The 26422-nt window shown below is 37.2% G+C and overlaps 1 protein-coding gene and 1 pseudogene across 1 annotated transcript in view; both read right to left on the bottom strand.

The window, feature by feature from the left end:
* Positions 1 to 16571, bottom strand: part of PDCL2 (phosducin-like 2) — a 23332-nt gene extending 6761 nt beyond the window's left edge. Inside the window, exons 1-5 of the mRNA XM_006898096.1 lie at positions 16542 to 16571; positions 15788 to 15908; positions 11934 to 12024; positions 5784 to 5927; positions 1282 to 1490 (exon numbers count right to left, since the gene is read on the bottom strand). Coding sequence (XP_006898158.1) covers positions 1282 to 1490; positions 5784 to 5927; positions 11934 to 12024; positions 15788 to 15908; positions 16542 to 16571 — 595 coding nt within the window. The remainder of the gene's footprint in view (positions 1 to 1281; positions 1491 to 5783; positions 5928 to 11933; positions 12025 to 15787; positions 15909 to 16541) is intronic.
* A 369-nt stretch (positions 16572 to 16940) lies between these two features.
* The window catches only part of LOC102862221, a 102485-nt pseudogene continuing 93003 nt past the window's right edge, over positions 16941 to 26422 (bottom strand).

Genomic DNA, 26422 nt, shown 5'->3' with positions numbered 1-26422 from the left:
GAGACAGAAAAGAGAGGGTCATTCTGCAGCAATTGAAGCAACCCAATTTTCAAAACCTATTGCCATCAAGTTAATGCCAACTCACAGTGACCCTACAGAATTGTCGTGTAGGGTTACTAAGGTAGTAAATGTCTCTGGAAGCAGACTGCTATATCTTTCTCTTGCAGAGTAGCTAGCTAGTGGTTCAAACTGAGAGCTTTTGGTTTGCATGTGGGTGCTTAATGATAGCACCCCCAAGTGACTGACTCAATGACTGACATTGTTGCTTTTGAGCTCTGTAGAGGTCCCTGTTGAAAGTAGGAGTGGCATCCACTTCCTAAACAACATTCCTCTAGAAACTTTATGAACTTTGATAAATGTCAATAGTTGTAGAGGGGCTTCAGGCCTTTTGTTCATAGAGTTGTGCTTGATTCGAAGGCAACAACTTGGATGAGTCTGGAAGATATTATGCTGAATGAAATGTCTCAGTCACAAAAAGAGAAATACTATATGAGACCACTGTTAAAAAAGCAGGATGGACATAGTAAGGTGGGAGAGCAAAAAAATGAATGGATAGCTAATGAGCATTACAGTGGAATAAGGGAAGCGAAGGACTACTGGAAAGAAATGTATGATGAGACATTTTATATATGACAATTGGCAATCTGAACAAGACATGCATTACAAAGTTAATTAGGGGAGGGAGAAGAGGGAAAACGTCTTTCAATGAATGCATGAAAACCACCCTTTCTGTAAGTTTTCACTAAATTTACAATAGAAAAAAAAAAAGAAGGAAAAAAAGAGTAAGGCTTACCTAAAAAAAAAATTAAATTCTGTAGAGAATACATGCTATAGAGAAGAGAAGTGTAGAATTTAAACTTGTCCAGTATTATATAATGGAATAAATAGGACTGGAGAATACTAAAAAAAGAATAGCATTTCTTCAGGTAAAATAAAGAATAGTAGGCTATTTTAAGTAAAGAAAAAGAATATAAAGCAAAGTAGGATTACCCAAAATAGTGACATATGTCTGCAAGCAGTGCCTGAATACCAGAAAATACTGAGAAATTTAGTTGGATAGGTTGACTCCGATTCTAAAGTAGAAGACCATTTGCATCTCATTTGCAGTAGGAAACAGAACTGTTAAGCAAATCTATCACTGTAGTAAATCTGGGGACATACAGAAAAAGACTAAAGAAAACAGCCACATTTTTAAGGAAAGAAACTTTCATAATACTTTTTAATTTATAGGAGTTTGCACATTATTGTTATAAGTAATTTTTAAAATAAAAATATGCTTACCTTCTACCTTGAGATTTATGCCTCCACATTCTAAAATTCCGATGAATTTTCCTTCTATCTGACCATTTTTATAAACAAAAATGGTTGGTAAACAGTTGTCATGGTAATGCTGAATACAGCTGTTCACAATGGCTTTAACAAATTTAGTTTCAGGAAACTTTCTCGCTAGGAGACTGAGATGATGGTTAACCAACAAACACATTGGGATGCTAAAAAGAGAAATAGTAGACATAATAACTTTAAAAAATTCCAATAGACTATTTGTCTCAGTCTAACATTATAAGATTCTTAGGGGGAAAATATATATCTTTACATAGTTTTTAACAAAAAGAGTATATATCATTATCAAGCTCTATTTCTACCTTTCAGTCTTTTCTGACATGTTTTGGGGCTTTTCTTTATTTCCTATCTTTGTAATGCCTTTTTTCTTTCATTATGTATGATACACTTGATGTCATCCCACTACTTATCTGGTCTTTGTAATTAGTGTTCAATCCATCACATCTATTACTGAGACAATCTCTAACTTCATTTTGGTTCTTATGGATTTGCTTTCATTTTCTTCATCTTCACCTTGAGTTTATAAATGAGCATTTGACGGAGTGTTCCATAGTTGGTACCTGGCCTTGTTTTGACTTTTTCTTATTCTTGACCTTTTCCACTCTATAGCTATGCATTCCATTTGATTCCTGTGACTTACCATCTGGTAAAGTATATCGAATAGTCACAACTTGGGTTTTGCTTTTTTAAGTATTTCCATTGAATAAGTAATTTGTCTTATAAAGTTCTAGAATGCAATCTCTGACCTTGTTTCTAACACCAGGGCTATATTTTCCAACTATCAATCAATCCTTTTTTTGTTTGCAACTTTTGCATTACAAATCAGTTATTATTATACAGCTTGATAAAGTTTTATATTCCAAAGGCTGGTAGAAATAATATCTTCATCTTTGGTTTTAGCAGTTAAAGTATAAATTTAAATAATAGTTGTATTTGCAGGTCCTCCTTGTATGTATTTAGATCACCTATCACTGTCAGCACTGTACTTGAGGATAGCTCTTGAAATGTTTTTCATAATGAATGTGATGCTGTTCCTTTACATTTATATTTCTATTATAATAGACCATATGATTGATAAAAAATGGTCAACACTAGGCTATTTCACCTCACTCATGCATTGTTAGGTGCTATCAAGTCAACCCTAACTCACAGCAGAAGCGGAACCATGAACAAGTCTTGCCCTGCCCTGCACTATCCTCACAATCTCCACTAAGATCAATCTCATTGTTGCAGTCACTTTGTCAGCCCATCTCATTCTTCCCTGTATTGACCTTCTAATTTTCCAAGCATCATGTCATTTTCTTCAAATTTTTTTTCATCATGTAATTTTCCAAGAGTTAGTGCCTTCTGACAACATGTACCAATATACACACAAAGTGTTACCATTGTTGCCTCTACAGAGCACGCTGGTTGCACTTCCTAATGTCCATGACATCTTTATGTGGCTCACTTAATTTCTGACAACTTCTAATTTTCCTTGATTCATGTTTCATCCATTCAGTATCCTGATTATTAATGGCTATCTGCAGCCATTTCTTCTCATTTTGAATTGCCACACACAAATGAAGATCCCAAAAGCTCTAATCCATGCGTGTCATTAACATTTTCTCTTCAGCTCTTATCCAGTCATATTGGGAGTGCTGTCCACCTTAAAAGGCTCATTCCTCAGCACTGCAGCAAAGTTCAGTGCTGCTCAGAATGTTTTTGTTGTTCCGTTATGTCTAGACAGAGCCCTTACTCTTTAAGTGTTTGGAAAACAAAACAAAATCCCACTCACATTGATTCTGACTCATGACAACTTCCAACAAGCTTCCAAAACTACAAATCTTAATGGGAGAAGATTGCATCACCTTTCTACTATAGAATGATTGCTACGTTTAAACTAGATAAAACCCCATTTAAGCTCTTGACAATCACTTGTCAATGTTATATTAATTTATCTAAAAATAACCTTTAAAGTAACTAACTTTGTTACTAAAAATGAGTACTGTTCTGCCATAATGGATCTCAGAAAAGATATCCAATGGGCCAACTTATTGTCTAACCTTTGTCACATAAAGATGTCAGTTTTATAAATGTATCTATCACTACACTATTTAAGGAAATAATGCTAGTAATATCTAGAAATTGGTTTTAGTAAAGGTAATTATAAGACTTTAAAATAACTTAAAAATCAATCTAGTAAGAATGCTAGCTGTAATAAAAGTAATGTTTCCTATTATGGGACATGGCAACCTATCAACATTTGACTGTTAATATGGTAAACAACAGAGCTTAAATAGGCATAAACTGCTTTTTGCTTTCATTCTGAAGCCTTGGAAGAGAAGAGACTGATTATGTAGACATTAAAATGAGGACAATGAAGGTTACAATTATGCTTTCTGTCCTTGGACTTGCTAAAAGCCCCAAGGCAAGAGAGAATGAGGACTGACATTAGAAATGTTCCTTCTATGAGAAATGAAATTCTGGGAATATGCAGCTCCACTTTGGTGTAGAATTGCAAATGATCTGCCTTATCCTTCTGTGCAATGATACAGCACTGCTCCCTTCTCCCAAAACTGCAGCTTTGGGAGTAGCCAGGGAATAGCATCCTGGCTATGGACCTTTGCATATGTACAATGGTGGTGGTGGTGCTGTTGTTAGGTACCACTGAATCAACTACAACTTACAGCCAGCCACCCAGTGAAGACAGACTGAAACCTTATCCTGTCCTACACCATCCTCACTGCCTCCACCATGCTCAAGCACACTGTTGCAGTCCCTGTGTATTAACATTTTATTGCAGGTCTTCCTCTTTTTTACAGACCCCCTATCTTCCCAGCATAATGTCCTTTTCCAAGGGCTAGCACCTCCTGACAACAAGCCCCAAAAATATGAAAATAATTATCATCATCTTTGCCTATAAGGAGCATCTTGGTTGCACCATTCTCCAAGACAGATTTGCTTGTTTTCTTGGCAGTCCATAATATATTCAGTACTATTCTCCAATACTATGATTCAAAGCCATCCTGTCTTTCTTATTCATCATCCAACTTTTACGTGCATATATTGTATTCTCCCTAATTAACTTTTATAAGGTTATTCCAAATGGGCATGGACCAGGCGAGAAGCAAACCCTGAAGATGGCAGAGTGGCTTATGAAGATATGTGGAACCACTTGTTGGACTCCAAGGAATGGCTAGGATGAAGGAGACTTTGCCAAGGGTTCAAGCATCATTTCTAAAGGTAAGAATAAGCCATTTCTTCATTGATGCTAATAAGATGTATCATAATACCAGACTTGTATAGCCTGAAGGAAGCTCTGTTAGCTAGTGGATAGAGAGTTGCACTGCTATCCCAAAGGGTCCATCTATCCAAAGGTTTGAATCCACCAGTGGCTTCACAAGAGAAAGATGGCCAGTGGCCAGTGTCCTCCCACAAGAAATATATATGCAAAACTAGGGGAATTATTTCTTTTGTCAGGTGTGAAAATGCTAATATATTAATGTACAAGAAGAAATCCTTATTGTTGAAAATAAAAAATAAAGTCTTTTGTTCATGGGGTTACTATGAGTCATGCTCGACAGCAATCAACAACAATGACAACATATAAGACTAAAGTTATGTTAACACTCTCATATGTATATATCATGAAAACATTTGATGTAGTGTCTATCAACATTGCATAATATGTTAGAATTATAATATCATAAACGTAATTGCATGTTAAATACTCTGTGATTTTCTGTGAGATAATTGAAATAAAAATAGCTTATATTTAAGGAAGAACTAAAATAATAGTTTTACAGAAGATTGGGAGAAATTATTTTCAGAATATTAAAAGTCTATTTTAATCACAAAAGGACTGAAGTTATGTTATATATAGTTTACTTTAAAATGTTTATGTAAATATACAGACATAAATAAATACAGTAAAATATGAATTATTGCATATAGGTAGCTGATATACGTAGTTTTCATTTTTTCACACTTTTTATATGTATAAAACTTTTTTAAATGAAAAGGTTTTACAAATTAATTACTGAAGAGTACTTATTTTTTTAAGTGTTGCATGCTCTTTAAATTACAAATTATAATAATTCTAAGTACTTAATTTAATTCTGAGAGTCAATGAAAATCAGACTCTAAATATGTGTACCCATGTGTATCTTTTCCTTGCCTACTTCTATATGTCTTACAAAATATTAAAATAAGAAATATATGTTTTTGGTTTTTGTTTTTTTAAAATTATTTTTTATGTGTGTACCATCAAATCAGTCAGAAATGACTGGTACAGGAGGAGATTGTCCCTCCTTCTTCAGCAGAGAATCTGGTGGATTTAAACTGCACACCTTTGGGACTGCAGTGCAGCTTCTTGCCACTAGGCCACCAGAGCTCACCAGAAATATATGTTTTTAAAACATCAGCTTATTAATATTTTGAGAAAATGCTATGGTCATTACCTTGATCTATACAGATGAATTATAACCCACACATCCTTGTCAGCATTTGTGACTTCATTCACATACTGATTTCCAGAAATTTCTTTTAATTCTCCAAATTTCTGTTTTATCCTAAGGGCTTTCCATTCCTGCATGCGCTTTTCTCTAATTAAAAAAAGGAAATTAAATTACACTTAAAACCTGTTAGATTTTTAGGTCATTTCCATATATTTAAAAAATGTGTAGCATTCATATAGTCTTTTAAAGAATCATATGTTGTTGTTGCTAGGTGACTTAAATACAGTTCATAGTGACCCTATGGTCAACAGTTCAGAACTTAGTCCTAGTTTCTATCCTGCACCATCCTCATAATGCCCACCACGTGGGAGACCATTACAGTCACTGTGCCAATCCACTTTGTTAAGGATATTTCTTTATATGACTCTTTCCCTTTCCCATCCTGGTTGTACTTCCTCCAAGATATATGTGTTTGTTCATTTGGTAGTCTATGAAACATTCAAAACTCTTCACCAACACTACAATTGTAATGAATCAATTCCCTTCCCCACCCCCCAGTCATTCTTATTCACTGTCCAACATTCATATACGTAGGAAGGAACTGAAAATACTCTGTCTGGCTTGGATCATGTGCACCTTAATCTTTAAACTGATATTTCTGCTCTTTAATACTTAGGAAAGGTCCCTGACATATTTTCCCAATGTACCACGTCTTTTGAAGATGGCAAAGTTTAGGGCCAGGCTCTGATCTGTTGTTCTTAGGATCAGTATGAGTCTTAGCATGAGACAGCACATAACAAAAGCAAGGGTCCCATGAGTATTGGTGTGGATCAAAGTAAAAGGAAATAATTGACAACTTCAATCTCTTCTTCAAGCTGCTGCATATTACTCCAGTAGTGAGCACTTTAGTTTTCTTGATGTTCAACCCATACTGAAGATCTTTGATCTTCTGCAGTAAGTGCTTCAAGTCTTCAAATTCTGCAAGCAAGGTTTTGTCATCTGCATAACACAGGTTGTTAATGAGTCTTCTTCCAATTTTGATGCCACATTCCTTTTCATATACTCCAGCTTCTGAAATTATTTGCAGCATACACATTGAATCAGATGGATAAATGATACAAACTTGTGCACATCTTTTCAGATTTAAAAAAACACAGTGTTCTCTTGTTCTGGTTGGATAACTGCTTCTTAATCTATGAATACATTTCACATGCACAATTAAGTGTTCTAGAATACTCATTTTTCTTAAGGTTAGCCATAAATTGTTATGATCCATCCACACAGTAAAAATGCCTTTTCCCACTGAATGAAATTCTCTGCTTTCTGCCAAGAGCCATCTGAGACCACGGTGATATCTCTCTTCTGAATTTAGCTTGAATATCTGACAGTTTTTGTCAATGTTCTATTTCAGCCATTTTTTTTGTAATCTTCAGCAATATTTTACTTATATATGGTATTAATGACATTGTTCAAATTAATTTCTATACTCTGCTATTCGGTGCCATTGAGTTGACTATGAGTCATAGCAATCCTATAAACAATAGATATGAACCATACGCTATTTTGCACCATTCTCACCATCTCTGATATACTCTGTCGTCCATTGCCACAGTCTCTGTGTCAAGCCACCTTGTGGAGGATAATCCTTTTTATTCTAACCCACTACCTTTCCCAATATGATATCTTTTCCATCAACCATGTTGTTGGAAATATTCATCTTTCCAACCTGTGATTGTAGTGTCTGCAATGACTGTGTCAATCCATCCAACTGGGAGTCTTTCTCTTTTGCTGATCATCCACCTTGTTAAGCATAATATTATATCCTTTTCCAAGGAATAGTATCTCCTAGAAACATGTCCAAAGTATGAGAGACAAAGTGTCACCATTTTTATCTCCAAGAAGCACTTCAGCTGCATTTTTTCTAAGACATATTTGTTCTTTTGGCAGTCAATAAGATATTCATTACTCTCTCCAACACCACTATTCAAAGGCATCAATTCTACTATCATCCTTATTCATTATTGAAAAGACCATGTCCTGAACCAGGTGCACTTTAGTCTTTAGACTGACATCACTGTTCTACAATATTTTGGAGAGGTTCCTAATAGCAGACTTGCCCAGTGCAATCTATCTCCTGATCTCTTGACTGCTCGTACCAAACGTTTTTGGTTGTTAGTCCAAGTAAGAACAAATCACTGACAACTTCAATCCTTTCTCCATCTATCATGATTTTGCAATTTATTTGCTTAGTAATGAAGACCTTTGTTTTGTTGATGTTGAGATGTAATCCAAATTGAAAGCTATTGTTATGTGCCTTTGCTTTGAACTCTGTCTTATCCTGAGACAATCTGTCTCTAATATACCTACCCCCCATTGTGGCAGTCACTGTGTCAACCCATCTCATTCAGGGTTTTCCTCTCCTGTTCTGACCTTCTACCCTTCTAAGCATGATGTTCTTCTCCAAGGATTGGTCCCTTCTGGAAATATGCCCAAAGCATGTGAGATGGAGCTTCAAAATGCTTGCCTCCATGGAGCAACCTGATTTCGCTCTCTTTAGGATAGACCTGTTTGTTCTTTTGACAGTCCATGTTATGCTGAATACTGTTCTCCAGCACTACAAGTCAAAGGCATTATTTCTTCTTATGTCACCCTTAGTCATGGTGAGCTCTCAGATGCATAGCAAGCAACTGAGAAGACCATGGCCTGGATCAGGTTCACGTAAGTCTCTAGACTGACACTGTTGCTCTTAAACACTCTTGAAAGATCCTTGACAGCAGACTATCCCAAAGCAACTTGTCTTTTGATTTCTTTAGTGCTGGTGCCAAGAGTATGGATTGTGGATTTGAGCAAGATGAAATTGTGAACAATCACAATCTCTTCTCCATCTATCAGGATGCTGCCAGTTGGCCCAGTGGTGAGAAACTTGATGTTGAGATGCATTCCATATTGAAGACCGCAATCCTTGACCTTCTGCAACAGAAGTACTCCTCAGATTCAGGAAGCAAGATTGAGTCATCTACACAGCACAGGTAGTTGATATGCCTCCAATCTTGAAGCCATATACTTTTCCATAAAGTCTAGCCTCCCGAATTATCTGTTCCAAATAGATTGTAAAGGTTTGGAGAGAGGACACACTCCTGACACCCTCATTTCTTGATTTTGAGCCATGTAATGTTCTCTTGCTCTGTTTGTACAACAGCTTCCTGGTCTAAGTATACATTTCACATGAACAGATTTATGTGTTCTGGGATTCTCATTCTTCTGTGATCTACACAGTCAATTGCCTTTGCATGTCAACAAATCAACAATAGACATTCTTTTGGTACTTTCTGCTTTCAGCCAAGATCCATTTGACATTGGCAATGATATCCCTACTGCCATGGCCTCTTTTAAACCTAGCTTTTATTTCTAGCAGTTCTCTGCCAATATACTCTTCTAGTCATTTGTGGATAATCTTCAGCATGATTTTACTTGCATGTGATATTGGTGATACTGTTAGATAATTTCCACACTCTGTTAGATTGCCTTTTTGGGAACTGTAATAAATACAGATATTTTCCAGTCAGTTGGCCAGGTAGCTGTCCCTAGAAGTCATTACAAAGACAAAAAAAGGACAAAAAATGATGTATGTTAGAAGAGATTCTGAATATTGCACTAAAATGGTGAGAAGCCAAAGTGAAGAGAAGAAATCAGAAAGTTAAAGGGCTGAAAAGAAGATTTCAAAGGGCAGCTCAGAAGACAAAGCAAAGTTATAATGCCATGTTCAAAGAGCTGGAGTCAGAAAATCAAAACAGATGAACTCTCTTTACATTTCTTAAGCTGAAAGAACTGAAGAAAAGAAAATTCAAGCCTCGAGTTGCAATACTTAAGGATGCAACAGTAGAATATAGAATGTTCCAGGAAGCCTCAAAAGAAGATGGAAGGAGTACACGGTCACTGTATCAAAAAGAATTGGCCAACACAGAACAATGAAATAGCGTATGATCAAGAAGCAATGGTAAGGGAGAAGCTACTCTGAAGGAATTGTCAAAGAATAAGACCCCAGGAATTGATAGAATATTGCCTGACATATTTAAACAAAAGGATGAAGCCCTGGATGTGATCACCAGTTTGTGCCTAGAAATCTGAAGGTCCTTCATTTACTGCAGCAAGTGCTTCAAGTCCCCCTTTCAGCAATCAAGGATGTGTCATCTTGCTCATGCCACAGAGTTATTCTTTTTCCACTGAAATCTTCACATTTGTACCACACAAGTTCTCTGAAAATGTACATATTTTAACAATTCAGTTGTTGAATGGTTAGATTCATGAGGAAAATTAAAATGGCTTCTAACATTTTTGTAAATTTCCTAATATCCAATGATTCTGTGACTCTAAGTTAGCTCAAGCTACTTATTCCCCTCCTTTCTCTGGCATTACTTCACATGTTAAATAAATAAAGAAAAAATACAGCTAATAGTTTAGGAAGTATGGCAGTGATGAAAATTTTTAAATACTTCCAGCCCCAAATTTATTGCTTTTATTTATTTTTAATGAAATTTTTATTTTATTAAAAAAGCACATTCATTTAAATATCTCACTTTATATATATAGCAAATAATTTAAGCAAACTTCAAGCCTACAAAGTGAATGCCAAGGATAATAATTCAAGTCCAAGGCTTTCTTAGAGTTTTCAAATTAAAGTCCATCAAATTCCCTCATGTGATATAGATATAGACTCAGAACTGGTGTTATTCCAAAAGTCTTTTATGAGCTTGACTCGGAATGCAGTAAGTATTCAGTGTAACTATCATTAAGTTTCTTCAATTTTATTTCATTACCTTAATATCTTAAACTGATTTTAAAAGTTTTCTTTCAGGGAAGACGAAACTATGCCTAATTTCTTCCCCGCTCCCTTTAACTTTTTGTTATTTCAGTAGTATTTGGGAAGGAGAGAGGGAAGCATATAGGTTAGTTTTTCCACCAGGAAGTCATCAAATGTTCAATGATCTACAGCTTTCAACTCTCTTTTCTCTTGGGTTTCAGCTGCATAAACAGAAAGCTCTCTAACTATTTTAAGCGGAAAGGAATTATATATAAAGAATTGACGGCATACAAATATAATGAAAGACAGAAGGAGTAGGCTGTGGGCTGGACTAACAGAAATGACTCCCCGTGCAACACTGTAGAACTGGTCTGCAAAGGGAACGGCTTTCTTTGGCACGATCTAAAAATTGAGGAATCAGAAACTACTGGTCCAATCATGGGCCCTAATATCACCAGAGGGAAGTCAAATGACCTACTGGGTAAGGGGTTGCACTGTCACCTCAAAGGCATTCGGTTTAAATCCATCAGCTGCTCTGCAGGAGAAAGATAGGCAGCCTTCTCCTGTGCAATTTACATCCTCTGAAAACCTGCTGGAAGATCAGCCATGAGCTAGTCCCAGCTCCAATGAGGTGAGTAACAACCAACCGAAGGAGTATACCTGCTGCCAGAACAATGGCTTAAAACTGTGATGCACGTGTTAGATGTGTACGGAAAAAATGGTCTTCCCTCAATCTACTTCTGAGTTCAAGAGTTTGTGAATGTACCCCACAACACACAGACAACATGCCTTATTACCCTTGCTGCAAAGGACTGCCGAAAGAACAAATCTGTCTTGGCAAAGTGGAGCCACTGTACTCCTTAGAAGCAAAGATTGTGACACTTTGTCTCACATACGTCAAACATGCTGTCAGGAGGGCCAGTCCCTGGATGAGCTTAAGTACAGCAGAGGTCGTCAGGATGGCACAAGGCCAGGCAATGCTTCAATCTCTTGTACAGAGGGTCACTATTAATTAGAATTGGGAGCTGACTCATCAACATCTGCTTCATTGCAGCCCTACCTCATCTCATTAACTTTGGGGAGAAGTAAGCAAACTCCTTTATCACTGTGAAACTGGCAATAATACCTCAAGGAATGTGTCTTATGTAATATATATAATTGTTTCACAGAAACTAGTAAAAGATACCTTTATTAGAAGGAGAATTGTGACATTTTAAAAATTGCTATTTTCTACTTTATTCATATGTAACTTAGTAAAGTTCTGCTGTATATTACTGGTAAAGGTTCTATTTAAGTAAAGGCCAAAAAATGAAGAAAAGAAACTCATAATTAATCCCATTAAATCATTGTACCTATATATTTCAATAGCTTGCATATCTTCGTCATCAAATTCATCTTCAGCTTCCTTCAACTGTGCAAGACTCATCTTCTCATATGGTTTAACTAAAATAACACAATTTGGATTTAACTGAATTGCTTAAAAGATTTCCTTACTTTACCCTTATTGTGGAAAAAATAGTATCTTATCTAAGTGTACATCAGTGTTACCTTTCAAGAAACTTGGAACAGCTAGTCACACAATAGAGTAAATGTTGGAAAAACTGCAATACTTAAGTGTTATCACTCTCTTAAAGTTTACGGAACTATTACTATAAATTTAATGGTAGATGTAAAAATCAATTCCAAACCCAAAACTAAACCCACTGCCTTTGAGTCAAGTCCATCAAGACCCTCCATTGAGTTTCCAAAGCTGGAAATCTTCACAGAAGAGGACAGCCTATTTTTGTCCCGTAGAATACCTGGTGAGTTTGAACTTGTGGTGTAGTCAGTCGGTAGGGAGTTGTGATATGTCTCTCTAGTGCTTCCTGTCTACAAGTAAGACTTAGGAGAAGAGTTGATATCCTCCTATTGGAAAACTTCTTAAAAACTGCTTACTGGAGGGCTAATGAAGAGATAGTTCTGATTAAATGGCAATGAGTGAGTGAGTTTTAGTTAACACTGGAACACACAGCACACCATGCCATCAGATCTGAAATATTAATTTGATCCCATACATCAACATGTAGCTCTCTTTAAGTACTGAGAAGCCTTGATAAATGAAATGACTATTGATGTCATATGGGAGGATATTGCCCATCTTTCTTCTGTAGAGCAACTCGTGGGTTCGATCCACATGCCTTTCGGTTGGCAGCACAGCCCCTTACGACTAGGTTACCAGAGCTCCTTAATGATATTATTTATTACATAAATAGAAGGAAGTTGCAGGTAGAGGGATATACTGGAAGAGAAAAACTTTCCTAGCTGAAAATAGGGTATTTTTGCTACTACTAATGAGTATGTGACTTTTAATATGCAATTTAACCATATTAGGTGCCTACGAAGAAAGATTGGCCATCCACTTCTGAAACATAACTGGCCTTTGAAACCCCTATGTACAGTAGAGCACACTTGGAGTGTGCCCTAAGATAACAGACATGGCAACTGAAGTTAAGCCCTCAAATTTGGAAACACAAAGGTGGAGAAACAGTTACAAGAAGAAACTAACAGTTGGTATGTGGAAAGTGAGAAGCATGAATGTAGAGTAAACTAGATATTGTAAAGAAAGAAATGGAGTGCATAAATATTGATATATTGGGTATTAGTGAAATGAGATGGATTGACATGGGACATTTTGAATCCCAAGATCATATGCTCTATTATGCTGGAGATGAAAAGGTGGGGGAAAACAGGGTTGCTTTCATAGTTAAAAAGGCCATTTCTAGATCCATCTTGTGAGTGACAGGACAATATACATACTCATACAAGGAAGACCTGTTGATACGACTGTCATTCAAATTTATGTGCCTACAACCAGAGCCAAAGAGGAGGAAATACATGACTTCTATTAATTGTTGCAGTCAGAAATCGATTGAACATGTAACTAGGATGCTTTAATGATACTGGGTGACTGGAATGTAAAAGTTGGGAATCAGGAAGAAGGATCAGTAGTCTGAAATATGGACTTGGTGACAGAAATGAGGCTGGAGATAAGAATGATAGAATTCTGTACAATCAATGATCTGTTCATAGCAAATACCTTTTATAAGAAACATAAACGCAAGCTATACGCTTGAATTTCACCTAATGGGATGCACAGGAATCAGACTGATTATATCTGTGGAAGGAACTGTTGGAGAAGTTCAATATCAGCAGTAAAAACTAGGCCAGGTGCTGCTTATATGCAAGTTCAAATTAAAACTAAAGAAGGTTAAATCATATCCACAGGACTCAGGAATACTAATGAATGAAGACCAAATAAGCTGTGGAAAGATATCAAGAATATTGTTCATGAAGAATGCAAAATGTCATTACTAAGAAGGAAGAAAAAGAAAAGAAAATGGATGGCAGAAGAGACTTTGAAATAGAGCACTGAGAAGCCTAAGCAAAGGGAATAAATCAAGAAGTTTAAGGAGCTTACTAGAAGATTTCAAAGGGCTTCTTGGGAAGACAAGGCAAAATATTATAATGAAATGTGCAAGGTGCTGGAGTTGGAAAATCAAAAGGGCCGAACTCGCTCGGCATGTTTTAAGCTGAAAGAAATAAATAATAAATTCAAGCCATGAGTTGCAATGCTTAAGGATGCTATGGGTAGGATATTGAATGATTCAAGAAGCATTAAAGCAGATGGAAGGAGTATATACAGAGTCAAAATCCTGCTGAAGATTATCCAGAAAAGACTTGAACATTGACAGAGAACTATCAGAAATACAGGCTGAGTTTAGAAAAGGTCATGGCACTAGGGACATTATTGCCAATGTCAGATGGATTTTGGCAGAAATCAGAGAGTACCAGAAGAATGTCTACCTGTGGTTCATTGACTATGCAAAGGCATTTGACTGCGTGGATCACAACAAATTGTGGCTAACCTTGAGGAAAATGGGAATCTCAGAGCACTTGCTCATACTTATACAAAATCTAGACCAAGAAGCAGTCCTCAGAACAGAGCAAGGAAACATTGCACGGTTCAAAATCAGGAAAGGAGGGCATCAGGGATGTATCTTGTCCCTGTACCTTTTCAATCTGTATTCAGAACAGATCATTCGAGAAGCAGGGCTTTATGAGGAGGAGTGTGGCATTAGGATTAGAAGAAGACTCATTAACAACCTACAATATGCTGAAACTGAGGACGACCTGAAGCTCTTGCTGCAAAAACATCAAGGACTGTGGTCTTCAATATGGATTGAAGCTCAACATCAAGAAGACAAAGATTCTCACCACTGAGCCAACTGGCAGCACCATATTGGATGGAGAAGAGATTGAGTTGTTAACAATTACAACTTGCTTGGATCTATGATCAACAGTCAAAAGATGAATTGCATTTGGAAAATCTGCTGTCATGGACCTCTCCAGAGTGCTGAAGAGCAACAATGTCAGTCTAGATACAAAGATGACTCTAATCCAGGCCATGGTCTTCTCAGTTAATTGTTATGCTTCAGAGAGCTGGAAAATGACTAAGGATGACAGAAGAACAATAAATGCCTTTGAGTTGTGGTGCTGGAGAAGAGTCTTGAACATACCATGGACTGCCAAGAAAACAAATAGGTCTGTCTTAGAGAGTGTGAAATCAAGTCTTTCCTTAGAGGCTAGGATTTTGAAGCTCCACCTCAATTTTTGGGGCACATGGCCAGGAGAGATCAGTCCTAAGACAAAGACATTATGCTTGGAATGGTGGATGGACATTGCGGGAGAGGGAGACCCCGAATGAGATGGATTGATACAGTAACTGGGGCTATGGGGGTTGGTGTGTCTGAATTAGTGATACTGGCTCAGGACAAGGAAGGGTTTAGAGCTGCTGTACATAGGGTCACTATACATCGCAGGCGACTCAGTGGCACATAAAAACAATAACATACTATGACGGTTTTGGAAGCAGGAGTGGCACCCACTTCTTAAATAACATGCCTCTGGAAACTCTATGAACTTTGATAAACATTGATAGTTGTAGAGGGGTTTCAGGCCTTTTGTCTATAGGGTTGCTATGAGTCGTGCTCAACTCGAAGGCAATCAACAACAACAACAGTGCCAGCATCCCAATTTTGAAATTACTCATGGGGTTCAAATTAAATGACTTTAACATCCTCCCTCCTACTCTCAGCTCATGAAATATGCTATTACTATTATAACTCTTCTAGCCTCTTCACCCAGCCCACCAGGGGCACAACTATACCCATTGCTTCTTTCTGTAAACGTAAAACCATTTCTTCAATTTCATCTTTCGGCTCTTCTTTTGGGGGAAGAATGCCAAAGTCTCTTAGGATTTCATTCCACTCTGTATCTTCATTTGGATCCTATATAGAAAAAACAAAACAACACACAAACCCCAAAACATTAAAAACTTATTAAAATAGTTGGCATTTGAATATGTATGTATAAAACTGACATGAAACACTTCCAAGTATGCAATCATTCATGAACTTGAGCAAAAATTAGATGACTGGTTTCAAAAATTAGGATAAATTGACCTACTTGTCGCCACTCCTCAGCACTACCAAGACTATATACTTTGTTAAATGAGAGTTGGCCTCTACACTCAAAATACACTGAGATGCTTAGTGTAAAATCAGTTTAGAGCATATATATCAATCATTAAGCACATAAACTCATGTTGAGTGATAGAATATTCTCAGATGATTACGGTGGGCAAAACGAATTCACATCATGCACAGATGCTGTTTTGTTTTTCTTCCCACAAAAGTATGCACGGCCTCTAGGTGAACTTGTTTCTATTTTCAGCTGTATAGCTTTGTGCCACTGTCACCGTGCATTAAATCTCAGAAGAGGCTAGGGAGATTTTTATGGTTCAATTTCTGTCCAAACATCATTTGTTTCCATGAAATCTTGTCCTGTTTTCCTTGTTACTTGGGCTCTGATCTTTTATTTGCTGCATTTCCAGAAGTCATCTGTCACATATTAACTATTACCTGTCTAATTTTCCCATATTCTAGACACATATCTTTGGTTTTTTTTGAAGTCCATAAGATATGCAAGAGTCTACACCAACCCTGTGGGGAACCTTAAGGTGAAGAGCTAATAAAGCCACGCTTGATTTACTGACCCACAGAAACTGTGAGATATGTGTTTTGGGGGTTGGTTTTTTTATGTGAGCAAATGAGTTGTAATTTGTAATGCAGTAATTCATAACTAATATAAATACCATGCTATTTCCCATTGTTTCTATTCATTAGACACAGGTTGGTGTTTTTATTGGTTCTCTATTCCTGCTAAATCTTTTAATGCTCTCTGTCCTAGATGTTTCTTGATTCTCATGCTTACCCTATTATGACTTTTAAAGCAATTAAAAATCACTACTCTTACTGCTTTTAGTTACAGAAGACTCGGTAATTTAGATTAACTCTTGTGCTTAGGACAACTGGAAAAATAGCCGAAAATAAATCTTAAGGCAATGAATATTCTTCAAGGAAGGAAAAAAATTATAGAGACAAGGCTGTGGAGAAAAAAAGACCCAGAATGGCCCACTAGGACTATTTCACTGCAATTAGCCAACAGTTCTGGAGGCCAAGGGCTTAGGAATTGAACAAAGCTTTACAAATTTGAGCACTGTAACTGAGACAGGAAATATGCCAATAAGAAAAAAAAAAGTACCAAAATCCCCAAACTTTTCTTAGAACAACCAACACGTCAAGGAAAAAAATCAAATGGAAATCATAAAGGGTTATGAACTGAATGTTGTTGTTGTTGTTGTGTGCTGTCAAGTCACTTACAACTCATAGCAACCCTATGGATAGCAGCTCTGAAGCCTGCCCGGTCCTGCGCCAGTCTCACTGACTCTGACACACCTACCTCCATTGCCCCAGTTACTGTATGGATCCATGTCACCCAGGGTTTTCCTCTTCTGCACTGTCTGTCCACCTTTCCAGGCATGATGTCCTTCTTCAAGGGCTGGTTCTTCCTAGTCACATGTCCTAAGTATGTGAGTCAAAGCTTCAAAATCATAGCCTCCAAATAAAACCTTGTTTCAATCTCTCCAAGACAGACTTGATTTCTTGGTAGTCCATGGTATATTCAAGACTCTTCTCCAGCACCACAACTCAAAGGCATCTATTCTTCTTCTATCATTCTCTAGCTCTCTGATGCAGTACAAGTAATTGTGAAGATTATGGCTTTGATCAGGTGCACCTTAGTCTCTAGACTGACATCGTTGCTTCTCAGTACTTTGGAGAGGACCCTGCTCACATAAACAAACAAACAAAAAACCAACCAATACAACTATAAGAGATAAAGACCTATTTATCTGCAATAAATAATTGCAGATTTTCTCAATGCAATTCGTCTTTTGATTTCCTGACTGCTGGTGTCAAGAGTGTTGATTGTGGAACTGAGCAAGCTGTAATTATTAAAAACCTCTATCTCTTCTCCATCTATCAAGGTATTGCCAATTGGCCCAGTGGTGAGAATCTTTGTCTTCTTGATGTTGAGCTTCAATCCATATTGAAGACTACAATCCTTGACCTTCTGAAGCAAGCACTTCAGGTCCTGCTCGGTTTCAGCAAGCAAGGTTGTGTCATCTGCATAACATAGGTTGTTGATGAGTCTTCTTCCAATTCTGATGCCACATTCCTCCTCATAAAGCTCAGCCTCCCAAATGATCTACTCTGCATATAGATTGAAAAGATATGGAGACAAGATGCATTCCTGAAACACTCCTTTCCTGGCTTTGAACCACACTGTTTTCTTGCTCTGTGCTGACAACTGCTTCCTGGTGTGGCATATGTTTCACACGAGCACAATCAAGTGTTCTGGGATTCCCATTCTTAGAAATTAGTTACAGTTTGTTGTGATCCACACAGTCAAATATCTTTGCATAGTCAATGAAACACAGACATTCTTCTAGTACTCTCTGCTTTCTGCCAAGATCCATCTGATGTTGTGCCACGACCACTTCTAGACCCAGCCTTGTCCGTCTGGCAGTTTTCTGTTGATGTACTGAATAAGAATAATGAAACCACACTTCACAACAATTTGGGTAGTAAGTAAGCAGTTTATAAATGCAATTTTAAAGTCTTAATTGAAATATATTAGAAAAGGAAAAAGGCTTCAGAAGTAAAGGGGGAAAATTGTGGCAAGGACAGAATACTATAGCAAGGGTCAAAGTAAATAATTTAAAAAAAAGCAAAAAGTGACAGGCATTGGGCTGCTTCCATCTCTTTGCTATTGTGTGAATTACTGTGAATAATCCTGAAATAAACATGGGTTTGCATACATCTGTTTGCATTATGGCTCTGGTGACTTTAGGGCATATTCCCAGTAGTGGGATAACTGCGTCAAATGGTATTTCTACTTCCAATTTTTTAAGACAGCGCCAGACTGCCTGCTAAATAGTATAATGGTTATACTATTTTACATTCAGTCTCTACATCCTCACCACCATTTGTTGCTTGCTGTGTTGAATTTCACTATTGTTGCTGGGGTGAGATAGTATGCCATTGTGGTTTCGATTTGCGTATCGGTGATACATAGAGATTTTGAACGTGTCTTCATGTGTTTTTGGCCATCTGAATGTCTTTTTTGGTGAAGTAGCTGTACACATCTGGTGCCCATTTTGTGACTGGGTTGCCTTTTTTCTGTTTAGGTGCTTGGGTGTTTGATAAATTTTAGATATGAGTTTTTTGTCAGATATGTCATTTCCAAATATTTCCCCCAAATTTGTGGGTTTCCTTTTTGCCCTGTAGGAGTTGTTGTTGTTGGGTTGTGTGGTTTTGGTGTTGTGTGTGTGTGTGTGTGTGTGTGTGTGTGTGTGTGTGTGTTTATGTGAGCAGGTGAGCAGGGATTTGCTTTTTAGAAGGTCCCGTTCATCTATTTTATTCTCTCCTGATTGTAGGGTGTTCTTTAAGTTAGGAAGCCTGTTTATGTTATAAATTAAAAATTTAATGGATAGAAAAACCATGACACTGTCACACAATGGAATATTATGCAGCACTGAAAAATCCATGAACTTGTAAAACACCAAACAACAGAGATTAGTGTGGGAGACATTATGCTAAGTGGAGTATCTCACTCACAGAAGGGAAAATAGTGCATAGACTGCTGTTATAAACATAAGATTGACACTGTGAAGAAGGGAACAAGAAAAGAGACTAGAACATGAACAGCACATTGGAACAGAAGGAAAGGTCTTCTGAAAGGAATGTATGTCTAGGCTTTATATGTATGACTATTAACAATTTGGAGTGAGAAGTGCATTATAAAGTGATTTGGAGTGAAGGGAAAGAAACAGGAGGATGAAAATGAGCAGCGATCAATGAACGAAAGCCCAATCTCTCTGCAAACTTTCCTTAAAATCACAGTTTAAAAAATAAAAGATAATCATATTGGAGTTTTAAAAAAGCAGGAAGAGATGAAATGGATAACAAAAATACATTAGAGACACCACGACAAGATAAAGGTAAGCAACCCAAATGAAAAATGGACACAGAATATGAACAGACATTTCACCAAAGAAAACATGGCGAACAAACACATGAAGAAATGTTCAAAATCCTTAACTATAAGAGATTCAAATCAAAACAACTATAAGGTATCATCTCACTCCTGTAACAATAGCAAAATTTAACAAAACAGCAAACAACAAATGCTGGCAAGGCTGTGGAGAAACTGCAACCCTTACTCATTGTTGGTGGGAGTGTAAAATGGTGCAACCACCACAGAAGGCTGTATGGCACTGTTTCAAAACGTTGCAAACGGAAATACCATTTGACCCAGCAATTCCACTACTGGGAATATACCCCAGATACCATAACTGCCACCCAAGCAGATATATGCACACCCATGTTTATCACGGCTTTGTTCACAGTAGCAAGGAGTTGGAAACAGCCTAAGTGCCCATCAACAAATGAATGGTTAGAGAAGCTGTGGTATAGTCACACAATGGAATATTATGCAGCACTGAAAAACAAAGAAAGAACTCATGAAATATTATACAAAATGGGTGACCACGGAGGACATTATGCTGAGTGAAATATCTCAGTCATAAAAAGACAAATGCTGTAAAATACCACTGTTATAGAACAGGACTTATAGGGGGGTTGGCGTGAAATTTAGAAAAGAGGGGATAAATAATATACATGACACTGAAACAGACGAGGGAGATAACTGTGTAAAAGTATGAATAGGCATTATTGGCATGACAAGAGTTCCAGAATAAGAGTTGCATAGTAAAGTGGTCGGGGGGTGGGGGGAACTGTATTGCAATGAAAGAACTTTTTTCCCCAAAGAAAAAAAGCAAACTGGGAGGGAGGGGGGACAGAGAGAAAAATGTGTAACAATGAATGATTGGAAATTTTTAAAAAAGAATATGTTCAAACCTATTAATACCAAATAAAGTATATATTTTCTAAAAAAAATAAAAATAAAATACAATAAAGATTACAAGCCAAGCATTGGTTCTTTTGGACTTGTATGTTATGTGCCATTGAGTGGCCTGTGATTCATAGCAACCATTCGTGCAATGGTTCTGAAGCCTGCCCTGTCCTGAGCAAATCTGACTCTGACACACCTACCTCCTATTGACCTACTTACTGAATCAATCCGTCTCATCCAGAGTCTTCCTCTCCTTCACTGTCCCTCCACACTTCCAATCATAATGTCCTTCTCCAAGAATCAGTCTCTCGTGGTGACATGCCCAAAGTATGTGAAACAGAGCTTTAAAATCCTAGCCTCCACAGAGAAACCTGGTTTCAATCTCTCCAAGGCAGACCTATTTGTTTTCTTGGTGGTCCATGGCATGTTCAAGACTCTTCTTCTGCACAACTCAAAGTCATTGATTCTTCTTCTGTTGTCCTTAGTCAATTGTTCAGCTCTCTATATATGACAAGTAACTGCAAAGACCATGACCTGGATTTAGGTGCACCTTACTCTCTAGACTGACACTGTTGCTTCTCAGTACTCTCGAGAGATCCCTGACACTAGATTTACCTACTGCAATTCCTCTTTTAATTTCCTGACTGCTGGTGCCAAGAACGTTGACTGTGGAGCCGAGTAAGCTGTACCTGTTAACAACCTCAATCTCTATGCCATCCATCATGGTGCTGCCAGTTGGCCCGGTGGTGAGAATCTTTGTCTTCTTGATGTTGAGCTTACAAAGTTTATACACTGTGTTTCACACTATTCTTCATTCACACTGGAATCGACTCATAATTGGCTTTCTAGTGGCTCATCAGGGGAGAAGGAGGGACAATCTCCTCCTGTGTGATTTAAGGCTCTGAAAACCCACTGGAGGGTCAGCTATGGGTCAGTTCCAACAGCGATTTTTCAGAGGTTATAAATTGCAACTTCTTACTAGGCCGCCAGAGCTCTTTTTCAAGTGTCATTATAGTTATATATATTTGCACTGCCAATTGGCGAAGTAGTGATAACTTTGTCGTCTTTTTTTTTTCATTTATTTTATTAAATGTTTACAGAGTCTTTGGATTTCCATTCATTCATAATTGCACACTTTCCTCCTGCCCACCATTCCCCGCCAGTTCACTTTTCTTTCTGAAAAGTAAAGAAATAAATAAGAAAAAATAATTCATTGTTACATTCTTTTCTGCCCTTTTAATCTGTTGTTAACGGCATCTAGTGATTTCAGTTTTGTACTTTTAATTAAGAGCTTCCATTTTATTGTTTTAATATGGTTTCTATTTTTTGTGTTAATTTCTTTCATTTATTTATTCATTTCAACCACATTTCCCTTTAAGTCCTTGAATATATTTATAAATAGGTGCTTTGAATTCCTCTTTTTGTGTGTGTGTGTGAATTGCAACATCTGGACACTCAATATTTGTTTCCAAAAATTTCTTGTTGCTTTTGATGTTGTTGCTGTTACTAGGTGCCATTAAGTCAAGTATGACCCATAGCAATCTTATGAACAACAGTCCTTAACCCTGGCCTATCCTGTGTCATCCTCACATATTAGAACCCATTGACAGTCCACCTGGTTGAGGGTTCTCCTCTCCTTTGCCGACCCTGTATCTTTCTGAGCATCATGTCCCTCTCCAAAGAATACCCCCCTTCCTAGCAACATGCCCAAAGTATGTGAGGTGAAGCAACATGCCCAAAGTATGTGAGGTGAAGCCTTAGCATTCTTGCCTCCAAAGTGCACTCTCTCCAAGACATATTTGTTTGTTCTTTTCACAATCCACGGGATGTTCAGTGCCTCTTTTCCAACACCACAGCTCAAAGGCATTAATTCTTCTTCTGTCATCCTTATTCATTGTCCAGCTCTCAACTGCATAGCAAAGATCAGAAAGACCATGGCCTGAACCAGACAGACCTAGTCCTCAAATTGACATCATTAAAAGAGGCTGTGGCACCAGAGATATAACTGCTGGTGTTAGATGTATCCTGGCTGAAAGAAAGAATACTAGAAGAATGTCTATTTGTGCTATATTGACTATGCAAAGGCAATCCACTGTGTGAATCAGAACAAGTGTTGGCTAACACTGAGAAGAATGAGAGTCCCAGAACACTTAATTGTGCTCATGCAAAACCAATACCTAAACCAGAGGGCTGTTGTGCAAACAGAGCAAGGAAACACTACATGGTTTAAAATTTAGAAGGGAATGTGTGAGGGTTACATTCTATCTCCATACCTATTCAATCTATCTACTGAGGAAATTATTCGGGAAGCTGGACTCTATGAAGAGTAATGTGGTATCAGGGTTGGAGAAAGACTCAACAATAATAGGATTATGCATGTGACATAACCTTGCTTCCCGAAAGTGAAGAAGACTTAAAGCACTTGTTGCAGAAGTTTGACGGATACAGTCTTCAATATGGGTTGCATCTCAATGTCAAGAAAATAATGATTCTTACCACTGGACCTATTGACAGCATTATGATAGATGGAGCAAAGTTTGAAACTGTCCACAACTTCATCTTACTTGGATCTACAATTTATACCCTTGGTACCAGCCATCAGGAAATTGTAAGACACTGTTTTTTATTAGGGTCAGTAGATTTCCATTTCCTTGTTTGTCTATTAATTTTACTGTTTTGTAGATATTCAGGAAGCTCTAGTTCTATGTTCCAGAAAGAACTTGCTGAGAATCCAAAGGAATCCTCTCTGGTGGTTCAAATATATCTCAGCTCAGCAGAAGAAAGATAAGCAGTCTCCTCCCATGCAATTTATAGCCTCTGAAAACCCACTGGACAGTGAGCTACCACTCAGTTCCAACCTGATAGCAATGAGGTTATTTTAGTAGACATTCAGAATAAATACATAAATGGAAGTCAAAACCGCATCAATTGTACATGTAAAAATGGTTGAAATGCAAACATTCTGGATTTGTGTGTGTGTGTATAGTTGTTATGTTGCCAAATAAGTTCCAAGGCACGTCTGGTGGTCCAAAATAATCCTTAAAATTACTGCTGTGTTTGAGCTCATTTTTGCAACCATTGTGTCAATCCCTCTTGTTGATGGTCTTCCTATTTTTCAATGACCTTCTCACTTTACCAGGCAAATGTCCTTCTCCAATGATTGGTCCTTCCTGATGATGTAACCCAAGTTATGTGAGACAAATAGTCACTTCACAGGAGAAAGAGGTGGCAATCTGCCTTTGTAAAGATACACATAAAACAAAAGCTTAGAACCCCCTATGGGACAGTTGTACTTTGTCCTAAGAGTTTGCTATGAATTGAACTAGAATCATGACAATGGGTTTTGTTTGTTCTGTACCTGACTGTTTAAGACATACCTCATAAATACAATATAGTTGTTTTGAAGTCCAAAAAATTCATCTTTTAACTAGTGTATTCATTTGCATCTTACATAAATACTAATGTACCTGAGTTTAAACCTACCATTTTAGTTGTGCTAAATCTACCATTTAGTTGTGGTTCTAATCCACTAGCTGCTCCACAGGAGGAAGGTGGACAATATCCTCCTGTGCGACTTGCTGCCTCTAAAAACCTGCTGGAAGGTCAACCTTGAGTCCATTCTGACTTGATAGCACCTGACAACAACAATTGATCCTGCTCTATGTTTTAACCTGTGGATAATAACGAGCATAAAATCAATATCCAAAAGGTAGAGGATGATGCTTCCCACCTCACAATCATTTCTGAACTCAGCTATCCATATGGCACATACTGGGGTTTTTACATTTTTTGTATTATTTTTTATTAGTTTACACATAATAATTCATATACACTGTGTTTCATTCATATACATTGTGTTTTAGAAATCTTTAATTTACATTTTTTTTTAAGTTTTTAGTTTTCATTTATTTGGGTGGTTACATTTTGTTTTATACATTCATACACATTATATTTTATAGAATTAATTACTTGATGTATGGCTATTATTTCCCTATCTTTTTGTGTCTCGATGGAATCTTTCCTATCCTTACACTACCATCAGCCCACTAAATTCTACTATCCTAAATGCTTTCCATCCTCTTTCACTTTTAGACATTTATACATGTCTTACTAGTTACCTTTCTATTTTTACAATAATGACTGTATGTAGCATTTGTCCTTACGAGACTGGGTTAGTTCACCTAGCATAATGCTCTCTATTCTACAGAATCATTGTTCCTCAGTGCTACATAGTATTCCATTACGTGATTTAATCCATTTGTTGATGGGGACTTGGTCTGTTTCCATTTTCTTGCTTTTGTGAATAACACTCTATGGACATAGGTGTACATGACTCCATTCATGCTTCATTTTTCATTTTCTTGGGGTATATTCCTAGCAGTGGGATAGCTGAGTTACATGGAATTTTTCTATGTTTGGCTTTTTTTTTTTTTTAAAAAAAAACAAAACCCTATATGTTATTACAAAACCTTTGAAAAAATTTTATAATGTTTTATTTACAAAGTTAATACATATTGTTTTTCACACCAGATCTTTCCGATTTCTTTCACCCCCCCACCCATAAAATTGTGTGACCCTATGATTACTCACCTCCAACCTCCACCCATCCTCACCCCTCTGCTCTCCCACCCCACTTTTGGATCCCCATACTCATTCTACAATAATGGTCTTATACAGTATTTGTCCTTACGGGACTGAGTTATTTCACTCAGTATAATGCTCTCCAGGTCTTCCCAAGTTAGGAAGTGATTTGAAAATCATTGCTCGTTTTCATTATACAGGTCTTTTTTGTCTCTACTTAAGTTCAGTCCCAAGTATCTCAGTTTGTGGTTTGCTATTGTAAATGGTAATGCTTTCTTGGTTTCTTTGAGTTCTCTTTGTTACTGTAGAGGAATCCCACTGATTTTTTATTTTATATCTTGCCACTCTAATAAATTGGTCTACAAGCCCTAACATTTTTGTTGTTTTTGTTGAGTCCTTGAGGTTTTCTCTGGAAGCTAACATATCATCTACATTAAGTGGCAGTTTAACCATCTCTTTGCATATCTGAATGCTTTTTATTTCCTTCTCTTTTTATATTGCCTCAGTAAGTACTTCCAATACAATAATGAATGGAAGTGGCGACAGTGGACATCCTTGCCTGGTCCCTGTTCACAAGGAAAATACTGATAGTCTTTCTCCATTGAGGATGATATTGGCTCTTGGTTTTGCATATAGACTATTCACTATGTTGAGAAAATTATCTTCTATTCCATTTTGCTGAAAGTCTTTATCAGGAAGTGGTGTTGGATTTTGTCAAATGTCTTTTCTGCATCAATTGCTAAGATCATATGGTTCTTGTTATTTGCTTTGTTAATGTGGTGAATTGTGTTATTTTGCCTATGTTGAACCATCCATGCATACCTCTTATGAATCCTACTTGGTCATGATTTCTTTGATGTGCTTTTGGATTCCATTGGCTAAATGTTTGTTAAGGATTTTTTTT

This window comes from Elephantulus edwardii, unplaced genomic scaffold, assembly GCF_000299155.1.
Source record: "Elephantulus edwardii isolate Elephantulus edwardi_28Jun2011 unplaced genomic scaffold, EleEdw1.0 scaffold00220, whole genome shotgun sequence".
Classification (NCBI taxonomy): domain Eukaryota; kingdom Metazoa; phylum Chordata; class Mammalia; order Macroscelidea; family Macroscelididae; genus Elephantulus; species Elephantulus edwardii.
This window is presented reverse-complemented; position numbering and strand designations above follow the sequence as displayed.